At 31.7% G+C, this 11,697-nt stretch overlaps 1 protein-coding gene across 1 annotated transcript; it reads right to left on the reverse strand.

Annotated features, from left to right (window-relative positions):
* Positions 1–4,328: 4,328 nt before the first annotated feature.
* On the reverse strand, positions 4,329–6,580 carry LOC116012559. The gene is made up of 4 exons (XM_031252123.1): positions 6,190–6,580; positions 5,986–6,100; positions 5,748–5,862; positions 4,329–5,401 (listed from the first exon to the last, which is right to left on the reverse strand). The coding sequence occupies exons 1-4, from the start codon at positions 6,288–6,290 to the stop codon at positions 4,581–4,583; spliced, it is 1,152 nt and encodes a 383-aa protein (XP_031107983.1). The 5' UTR covers positions 6,291–6,580; the 3' UTR covers positions 4,329–4,580.
* Between the last annotated feature and the right edge of the window lie 5,117 nt (positions 6,581–11,697).

An 11,697-nucleotide genomic window follows, 5' to 3' on the forward strand; every position in this document is an offset into this window, starting at 1 on the left:
GACGATGGTGTGCAGGAGGTTGGTGGAGGCCGTGGTGGCAGCAACGACTCCGGCCGGGTAGAAATCGGCGCAGTTGTCAGCGACTCCGGTGGAACTGGTCGATGAAGTTATTGTTAATGGTGATGAGGATGGTGGTGAACACCATCCCGTTGATTAGAGGAACACGGCATTTCGTCGCGATCCCCACAGACGACGCCAATGATGGTGTAAATGTAAACGGGGTACGGATTTACACCACGTGTATTGTTTGATTGTGTATGATGTAGTGTATGGAGTGTGTATGATTGAGAAGAAAAGCCATGGATTCCTCCCTAGTGAACAAGAGAGAGAGGGTCGAGAGGCCAGGATCCCAGGATGCCATTACAGTGGAGGGTTAGGTCCTTTATATAGGAATAGGACCTGACCCTTCGGGAATATAATATTTCCCAAAGGTCACTTGCCCTTTAATAATTCCTAAGGGACACCCGACCTTTTAGGGGTACAATAATACATGGACTATATACATTGTATTTCTACAGTAGTCCCTTGGGGTATTTACCCATCACTTAGTTTACTGACCAAGATGGTTATATTTTTATCATATAATTCGCGACAGACCTTTTTTTAATAGTGATAGAAAAAATCATTAGTAAGTTTATTGATGGATTGGTAATTAGTCCGTAACCATTTTGTAACAAGCATTATAGCTACCTATTTTTGTCTATTGCTTGTCTTTTGGTGTTTGGAATATCGACGAATTTTTACTATTATGAATTTTTTCATAGGTATACTTCCGTGTTTATTGTAGTGGGTTTGTTTGATGTTTTAAAGGTCTTTGCTGTATAACATGGATCAGGGTTCATCTTACAATGTGGATCCTGGTTCAAAATGACATTACATTATGTTTCTGTAGTTAACATATTATATGATTGCAGACTTGCAATTAACATATTATGTACTTAGAGCATTTCCAACACACTTCATACTAAAACACCAAATTTCTCTACCAAATGTCACATCAAAATGAATATTTTCAACATATTCTCACACCAAATTTTATTCATCTTCAGCACATTACAACAAAACACCAAAGTTCTACACCCAATATTATTCTACACTAAAATAATTTAGTTTCTCAAAGTTTAAAATTTTATTAATTCGAATTTAATTAGTTTAATATAAAATATAATTTGTGATATAAATAATAATTTTTTAGTAGACACCGTCGGTATAAGATTTGATCTATCTGTTCGTGGAGATGTATTGAAGTAGAGGAGACTGCCATGGAGAAAGGATAACAGAGAGCTCGTATCATAGGTATCAATATTTTTTTTTCCCGGTTAAAAAACAAAAACATACAAATAGTACAATCTCGATGGGGCCAATAGTTTTACCATATATGCAGGTCATCTTGCAGGATGGACCGTCACAATTTACATACTAAATGTTTACAATTCAAATTGTGAATATTTAATATGTAAATTGTGAACATTTAATATATAAATTATGAATATTCAGTATGTAAATTGTATATTTTACACCTGAACCTACCTTGTAAGATGGATATGGGTCCACGGGATAATTTGCCCAATGGGGCATACACCAGTTGTACGCATGCGGGAAATACAAGCCCAAACATGGAAAAAAACCATTCTGCCTAGCAAAATTTGCAAGGCAAATGAAAGAACATATGAAAAAGTATGGCCCATCCCAGTTACACTAAACTTAGACAAATTATTCTGTGGACTCGAGTTTAAAAATACACAATTTTTATATACTAAATGTTCATAATTTACATATTGAATATTCATAATTTACTTACTGAATGTTCATAATTTACATACTGAATGTTCACGACTTACATATTGAATGTTCACAATTTTATATACTACACAATTTAAATGGTGTATTTTGACCTGTCCAAGGCATAACTATTGACTAAACTCCAATCTGTGTTAATGTGCATATGGACTCACATGCTTTGTTGGCATACCTAATTTAGAAACTAGTTGAAAGGGGAAAAGTTAATAGTTGAAGTTGAAAAACTAGTAGCTAGTAAACTAACTGATTGAAATTAAAGTGTTTGATAAAATTATCTGTTAAATAAGATGATAAGTGTAAAAAGACATAAAATGGCATTTTTACAAATTTATATATTCAAATTTAAATATTGATATATATTGCAATTTAAAGTCTCTCTCTCTCTCTCTCTCTCTCTCTCTCTCTCTCTATATATATATATATATATATATATATATATATATATATATATATATATATATTTATTTATGATTTAGCATCTTATAATAAAGTAGAAATGTCTGGATTTAATTTTTGTATATTTTAAAATATGTTATAGAATATATTAAAGATTGAATGTTTTAATATATTGTTTCATATTATCTATTTGTGTTAATCTTATCCTTTCATTAGATATTTAAATAGAGAAATACATTCCTTTAAAAAATTGAGAGGAAAAAAGAATGTTTAGAAAATATTTAATATCATGATTTTTATTAAACAATGATAGTTTGTGTTATTTTTGCAAATTAACAAGGATAAAATAGAGAAAAAATGTTGATTTGAATGATGATTTCGAAACTGATATCCTTGTAATAAAATAAACAATGTTGGTAAACTGTCCTTTGGGAATGAAGAAAGAAATGATGAAGAAGCAACACTTTAATTACATGTCCAAAAGAATATGAGCTTGATTCGTTTAAAGTTCAAACTGCAACAAAAAAAAAAAAGTAACATTGGCAAAACAAAATCTTTAGAAGATCCAATTGTACCGTAAGTCTATTAACCAGAAGAGAATAATAAGGTTAGCCTAAGAATTTAAATACAAGATGAATAAACGATATTAACCAGTAATAATAATACTATTTCTTAATAGCCAACAACTCTGAATTGTTGTAAAGAGAGATCAAGAACATGGAGGATTTGAATCAAGCCGTAATTTGACAAATATTTTGATAGGACTAGGAGATTATTAATTTTATTTTCTTGATGTTATATTTTAACTTTTGAAATTGGGTTGTATTTGTTAATATAAATATGTAGTATTTTAATTCTTAATAGGTCTTAGTTATGTTTGATGTATTTTAGTTTTTAATTAATATATATTTAATATTAGTCTTGTTTCAATCGTCTGAATGAGATCTTAAAATGATATAATTTATTTTTAATAATACAAATTTTAAATTTAAGTATTTAACAAAATAAAAAAAAAATACATACGAAGTATAAAACAAATAAATGATACAATTGAAATTATATAAATAAAGGACAAAAAAAGAATATTTGAGTCCATCTCACATTTGGCACCATATATGGCGCGACACTGGTGGGATGGTGATTTTTTTTTGGAATGTCCACGAGGTGTCCTGAGCAGGCCCTTCTAACAGGAGGCACCTTTAACCCGTACCATACTCAGACTAATCGGTGGGATGGTGATTTGGTGATGGCATTTGGTGTTTTGCCCATCTCTTGGAGATGCTCTTATAAATAAATTGAAAGGTACTTAATATGTTGTCCGCACATAATTTATTAACTAAAAGTACATATTATATTAATTACAAACATATAATATGAATATCATTTTGAATTAGGATTCACAACCAAAGTTCACAGTACAAGGTAAACCCTATACTATAACAATTAAAGGAAACCCTATCTACGGTTGCCAGTGCATTTGTACGGGGTGTGTTGCAATCCAACTTTTTGGGGGTTCAGAAACAAATTTGAGGGCGATTTTTTGACTAATGGGGGTTGGTTTTTTACTATTTTCTTTCCGCAAGTTTAAAACTTTTGCGGCCCCATTGAAGAGAGAAAAAAGAAGAAAAGGTTATGTAGGTGCACATTGGCACGTAATGGTAGTTTTTTATTTATATTTTTTGTTTTTCTTTTGTCAGAATTGTTTTTTCTTCCCTTTTTTTTCTTCTTTGTTCCTCTTCTCTCCCCCTCTCCTTCATCAACCGACAAAAATCAAGAAAAATCTACTATTAAGATTGCCCTTACACGAGCAAGGCAGTGTTGTATTCAAAGCCTACATTCATATTGTATTTGTTTCATTCTGTCTTGGTTTCATATCAGTAGTCTGTTTTCCTTACAATTCTAACTATCATTAGACAACCTCATTTACACATTCAATATACAACGAGCCTAGGTTGTTCAGCATTAGCTTAACATAATTAAGTTAAGTAACATTGAATCTTCCAATTCAACCGGCCAATTCTGCACCATAGTTTCTTTTTCTGTTTTCAGCACTATTACCCTCTGGTGTTTTAGAAAATGCACAGAAAGCTACACAGTTGGTACTATAAGGAAGAAAAGCAGTGCCAAATACCTTGTGGTTTGATAGTAACACTGATACCATTCCAAACGAAAGGTCATAGGTTCGAGTTCCATCCCAATCAAGGATGTTGGCATAATCATGTTAAGCAGATACTATAGATGGGTTAGGAAGAGACACAAGCAGCAAAGGGCACATACATTTTTCTTTTTTTTCCCCTCAAAAATTTTATAATACAACAAAATGCCATTGTTTACAGACCTGGCCTTTCATTTGGCCAATGAAATGGCAGAAAGTTGGATCCATCTTACCAGAAAATTTGCCCATCATCTCCATTTTCATGAAAGGGCATCTTTCGCTTCCTAAGAAAGGATTCTACTTTCTGAACTTTACCCTCCCGGTTTCGCCAACTCTCATGCATTACAGAGAGATGAGTGGCAGGTTCAGCCCTGAGGAAGCAAGCCTCCCTGCCTTGGATAGTAGGTTTACCAGTGAACTTTCCTCTTGCTCGAGAATCATCATGAGGCATCACCTTATGGCAACCGCTAGCCGAAGAAGCCTTTCCACAAAGCAGGCCATGGCCATGGTCTGAAGACATACCTAACCTCAAGGATAAATCACACTCCACCCGAGGTCTCCCCCTTCGATCTGATGCTGCTGCATCTTGAGCGTGTTGATCAAGACTGGAGTGGAATAAGCTTGGAAAGCGGTCGATTTGTGCAGGCTCTGCATTTGATGGATAAACAGGCCTGCCAACAATCACATTGCTTTGCAGTTCCTGGAAGCCCAACTGGGCAACTTCAGGCTGGAAGTTGGTGCCATAGTACAAGGGAAATACAGAACCCAAGTTCAAAGATGCATTACTTTCTGCTCGAACAATCTGGCTAAATGCAGCCAATGAAGCATTAGGTTTGTTAATGTTTCCACATTCAGGTCTCCCAAATGTTGGTTGGCTCACAAACTGGGGAGGCATTAAGTTAGAGTTATGCTCATTGGAACTGCCACTAAAATGTGTGGGAGGGACAGGATGCTGAGGTTGCTGAGGTCTTGGGCTAAGGTAGTTTCTTGGATTACTGTTCCTCTGGCTCCTAGTGGGTTTTTCAGCAACACAGCCCAGGTTAAGAGCAGCTGAAGAACAACAAAAGTCAATGCCAAAACAAACACATATTACATGTCTCACTAAGGATATATAGACTCTGTTTAGCATAACTAGCTTAAAACCTAGCTTAAGGCTGAAAGCTAGTAATTGCTAGCTTACTTTGAAACACTACTTAAGATAGCCTTTCGAAATAAGCTATTATTTGAAGCTCTCCATGTTTTACCTTTATTTGTAGTTTCAAAATAAGCTATTATTTGAAACTCTCCATGTTTTACTTTTATTTGTATCTTAAAATAAGTTATAAGCCCTAAAATAAGCGCTCCTTAAAGAGTCTATAATGCAGTAACCAAGTTAATGCAAGAACAGTATTAGTACCTTCAACACAAGGAGGCAAATGCTGCCCAGTCTCTGAGCTTTCATCTCTCCGAATTATTGTACTAATGGCATCATTAACCCTATCCCAGAGTGTGTCAGGATCAGCATACTCCGCCTGGGAAATGGAGAGTTCAACAAATAAAAGTATAAAACACACCAGCATTTTAGCAAGAATGTTGAGCGCATCTAAGCCAAGCCCTGCAAGGAATCAAAGAGCAACAGAGGACAAGGAGCAAACCTCAGAATTGGCTTTGGAGTACATAATTTCCTCCGCCCTCAAGACCACAATTGGAAGCTTCACTTGCCATTCCCTGTTCTTCTTAGTAGCAGTGCTGTGCCTCTCATACACAAATCTGATCAAACAGTTGGTGGGCATTGAGCAACGAAACAAAAAACAACAAGAAAACAAACAAAAAAGAATCAAGAAACGAAGACCCATTACCTCAAAATCTGATGAATGATCGAGCCTCTGATGGGCTTGTGAATATCGCTATGCCACGCCCTCCTCACGCACTCGTAAGGCCTAGGTCCAGGCCGAGGCATCTTTTTTTTTTTTTTTTTTTTGGTTTTTGTTTTTCTCAGTTCCCAAACACAGTGTGATTGCAGCACTTGATATGCAGAAGAAAGAGGAGAGAATGAATTTACATTAGAAATGACGGGCGGAGGAGAAATGAGAAATGTGGTGGCTTTATGAAGAAAGCAATCTCTCTCTCTCTCTCTCTCTCTCTCTCACTCTTTACATGGGTAATATGCGCTAAAGATGGGCTCCAAATACTTGCTCGCACTCCCTTTGCTCCCTACCACCACTTTCAAGTCCCCGTCTAGTTGCTGTACTTCAGAGAGAGAGAGATAGATAGAAAGAGATGTCTCCCTACATTTGTTTTGTTTTTTGGGGCGAGGGAAATGATATTTGCTATTTTCATTTCATTTCCACAATTTTTTTTATATTTACTTTTTTTTACACATCAAGAATAAATAAATAAATAGAGTAAGACAGTAAAATTTCATATTTCAGTTTTCACTCCTCTCTACTCTCATTAGTATTCGTTAGTCCGAAACACTCATAATTATTTACAATGTTGTATTTATTATATATTTCCTCAATTTTTATCTGTGACCATCCATTTAGAATGGTAACAAATGTGTCAACACAGTATAATCACATTACATAGTAGTTAACGTCCGAGAGGCATTTATATCACACAATTTCCTGAATTTAAAATGCTATATGTCATAACTCTCAACATTCATTGGAATCTCATTCTTTTAATTTCTTAAAAAGTAATGTTATTCATCCCTAAAAAAATCTCTCCCTAATTTTACCGCCTAACCATTTAGGACACCAATGATTATAAGTCATTTCATGAGAAGAAATTAAGAGGGATAAAAAGTATTTTCATTTCTTGAATTATATGAAATTCTTGAGCTAGAATATTCGTATTAGATGGTCTAAGTGATTGTTGTCGCTCTTATTTTCTTCTCGAAGCATATGCAACATCCTTTTACATATTCTTCTCAATAAATTTCTTACAATCCACCAAGAGGGGCGGCTCACCCTTCTAATTACTCTTCACATAATAAATTTTTATATTCATTAGTTGTCATTTAATCGTTCACATAAAAAATTTTCTTAAATAAAATTATATAAACATTCTTATATAACATTTTATGTAAATCAAACAAAAAATTATCTCTGTTTTTTTTTTTTTTTTTGTGAGGATATCATCAATACAAACACTTAATATGTTACCATACACATTAACTATGCACTTTGTTAGGAGTTATAAATTAAAGAGGAAAAATACAAATTTACCAAACTATAGTAAATTTATGATATTATAATGAGTGACATTATTGTATCATATGTTGTATATATGTGAGTGTTTGTATCTTAGCTTAATGTTTCTATTAAAATAAGTGGTATAAAAGGTCATTTTAATAACTTGGTGCATTTTGAATTAGTCAATAGTGAAACAGTATTGACTCTTTGTAGTTCAGTAAGTTGAAAAAAATAGTCATGAACAGACATTACATTGTAACAGAGTCAGTAGTACTAAAAAATAATAATAATAATTGTAGGCTGTTTGTGGGTTGAAGGTTGATATGATGTGTTATGCCCCCTCACATTGCACAAAAGCCCCACCCACTCCCAAGTCCCACCTCCACCAACCCACCCACCCCCCTGAAAACCCATCAAACCCTCTGATCTTCATCAAATGCTAAAAACCCCACCCTCACAAAATGTCTACAAAAATGCTTTTTTTCTTGGAAGCAAAATGGGGCCACCACATAGTGGAGCCTTTCCCTTGCCATTCAGCCTTCACGTTGTGTTGTCACAGTGCACCCTGAAAAAGATTGAAGCTGCTTAAAGGTGGCTTTGGCCTTTGAGACTCTCAAAATGATTGCATTTTTTTTTTCTTGCTTCCCATACAAGAACTAAGAAGCTAGTAGGGTTTATTTTATCCTTATATCCTCTTTCTCTTTTTTCCCTTTTGTTTTGCCTTTTCTCTCTTATCCCCTCTTTCATTCCTTTATCTCGTTTGTTTTATTGGGACCATCATAAAGTATGAGGGTTAAATTCATCTATTTAGGTAACCTTATTTCAATCAATTCTTTTACCAATGTCTCCCTTCACAAGTTTTGAACCCGAAATCTTACTTCAAAAAAAATAATTTTTTTAAACTTAGATCACACGTTATTAGTAACATAATTAGGAATTTTCATTTGGTTAATTTTGAATAGAAATAATTAAAATTTTATTTTAGTCTAACAGTTTACTAAAATGAAATACAATTTGCTAAATTAATCAAACTGAATTATATTTCAGTTAATTCAATTAATCAAATGAATAAATGAAAGTTTTATTATATATAATATATTTTATATTATATAATAAATTATAAAATTTGTTTTGTGTATTATTTTATATTTTTATTTAAGTCAAAATACACGGTGCTCATACAATTGATTTTAATGTTTTTTTTTTTTTTACTTTACCCTCTATTATATTATTTACTTTTCCTGAATATCTCCACATTCCATCTTGTAAACTTTAATAACGGAATATTCCGTTAACTATTTATTATTTTTAACTTACTCATTGATCTCCATAAGGAAGTTGAACCACATCCCAATAAGACTTGACATAATTGTTGAACATATACTATGAATATGTTAGAATTTGTTTTAAAAAAACATACAATATAAAATTTAACATGAACTTTGGTCAATTAATTACTCAAGCTATATACGTAGAATTCAAAGTTGAGCACAAAGATTACAAATAAAGAACTTTGAATTTTTATTTTTATTTTACATTTTTTAAAAACAAATCTGGGTTAAGGGTTTTTTTTTTTCCTTTTTATCATTTAATTAATCTTGTTTTGATTATTTAGAACAAGACTCAATATCTTAATTATGCTTTTGCATTATTGAGAATGTTTTATTAGGTCATTAATTCATTATGGTATTAATAATTTTTTGTTTGTATTTCTATAATGGTACAATTGTATATTACTTTACAAATATTGTACTATTATTTTTTTTATCATGATCAAATGTGAACTAATTTGATCTAGCCATCTAGGATGATCAAAGGCTAAAAAATAACGGGGTCAATTTTATAAATATTAGTATAAGGAAATTAAATTAGGTATTTCATGCATATATTTCTTTAATGTAACAAAACTAAATAGACCAAATATCTTATTTTTGCAAACTAGCACCAATATATAATTCAATTGCACATGAGATACTACCCAAAAAAAAAAAAAAACATACCAGCAATGAAAATGAAGACTAACAAATCTAACCAAAAGCGAATTAACGAAACTTATATAGAATAGTTTCAACCAAAAGTAGTATCTATTACCTAATATCATACCAACTACAATAAGTATTTAGATAATTGTTTTAGAAAAGTATAAATTAAACATTAGTTTTAATGCCAACTTTAATGAACTTCTCATATACAATCTTACATTAATATACTTTGAATTACTTATTTAAATACAATTAAGCATTAAATCAGTCGTGCAATGCATGTTATATATATATATATATATATATATATATATATATATATATATATAATAACGCTTCTAATGAACGGTAATCAATCAACAACAACTTTAGATGAGAAATGTCTCATGAAGAAGGCCAATTCGCTTTGCACCAACTATCCTAAGGAAAGACTCCTTTGCTGATTTGCTGCTTCAGCTTCCGCGCATTGTTTATCTGCCAAAGTTTTTATTTGTTGACATTGTCGAAGATGAGGGAACTAAAATATTATAAAAATATAATAGACCCACTTGAAAATCAATAATAATAATAATAACAAAAACAACAAATACAGGATAATGTGATAACTTTGCACCTTAGGATACATAACTTTACAACAAATCATAAATAAAATAATCCACTTCCTAAAATCAAGCATAACATCGAGATAAAATAATACTAAGATTTAAAGTAAATTAAATAAATTCATTCTCTTCGTGCATAAAAAGTAATATAAAATATTAGAAAGATTTAAAACTAAGTTACATTTACCTTACCACCCCTACCTAAACCTACCGATCGAAATTTAAAAAATAAAAATAAAAACTAATCAAACTCATCTATCTGAAACGATCTAACGGCCTTAAGGTATAGAAAGAGAGAAAAAGTGTGGCGACATTTTCATAAATAATTTGAACTTTAAGTGCACATAATAACACGATGGAGTGCACTTATCCATAGAGTGCATCCCGTGATACGTATAGGAAAAGTAAATTTGTCTAGTTTTTACAATTTCTTTTTTTTTTTTTGGGTTTATGTTTTTTTTTAAATCAATGTTGCAAAAACCGTTAGGCGTTGGGGTGCTTATACGCTTATTTTTTATACATTTTTTTAAGATTTGATCATTATAAACTATTTAATTCTTTAATAGTTAATACTAAAATATTAATATTAACCTAAAAATAACTAGAATTGTAAATTGTATAAAGAATTAAGGATTTAAAGAATCAAAACACAATTCAACAAAGTCACAACTCATAAAGTATCAATATTAGAATAGTTGATGATTTCCATTTTTATTTTTATTTTTACATTTTTTTTAGATTTGCGTCCGATTTTAATGATTTAGAATTATTTCGCTTAAAATGACGTCGTTTTTAGCAAAGTAACCAATTTTTATTTTTTTTTTAAAAAAAACATAACAATAGCTAATCGCCGGCTGCCTAGCGCCTAGTATAAGCACGGTTTTTGCAACATTGTTTAAAATTCGATATAGAAGTTCACTTTATAGTTTGATAGTTATTGGTTGTCTTTAGAGTGCACTAGGAACAATATAAAGTATACTTACCAATAATATTAAGCGCACCTAACGTACGTTATCATTAAATGCACCGAATGTGAAACTTCATTGTACTTAGGGTTCACCTTTTAAACTTTATGGTTTAGTTTGTTCTATTTGGTTTAAAGGTTTACTTTTTTACTATTTAGGAATTTAAATTTTATGGTTTTGCTTTGGATTTAATTTTCTGGATTTATCAAAAGATGAACTCTATAGTCTATAGTTTTACTTGCAGTCTCTCTCTCTCTCTCTCTATATATATATATATATATATATATATATATATATATATATATATTGTTGAAAGATGCACTCTATATATATAGTAATGTTACTTGCACTTTAAAGTTTGAGTTATTTACAAAAATTTTACCGTGTTTTTTTTTTTTTTCTAAAATTGCTTCTAATCCGGTAGATCTTAAAGATAGACAACTCTGATTGATTGATTTATAATTATATCTTGTGAGGCAATTCTCATAAGAGTGAACCCCTATATTTTAAGCAACCTAATTAATTAATTGGTTTATCGACCTAATTAATTCAGTTAATAGTTAATTAAAACTATTGATGGGTTAATATTCGCGGGGGGGGGGGGGGGGGGGGGAAAAGGGT

This window comes from Ipomoea triloba, chromosome 3 (genome assembly GCF_003576645.1).
Source record: "Ipomoea triloba cultivar NCNSP0323 chromosome 3, ASM357664v1".
Lineage (NCBI taxonomy): Eukaryota > Viridiplantae > Streptophyta > Magnoliopsida > Solanales > Convolvulaceae > Ipomoea > Ipomoea triloba.

What these genes read in the sequence shown, in the direction of transcription:
- LOC116012559 (XM_031252123.1), bottom strand. Translation starts at nt 6,290, where the DNA reads ATGCCTCGGCCTGGACCTAGGCCTTACGAGTGCGTGAGGAGGGCGTGG. An exon ending in ACTCCAAAGCCAATTCTGAG is followed by an intron (nt 5,863 to 5,985) that starts GTTTGCTCCTTG and finishes TCCATTTCCCAG; the next exon opens with GCGGAGTATGCTGATCCTGA. An exon ending in TTTGCCTCCTTGTGTTGAAG is followed by an intron (nt 5,402 to 5,747) that starts GTACTAATACTG and finishes GTTGTTCTTCAG; the next exon opens with CTGCTCTTAACCTGGGCTGT.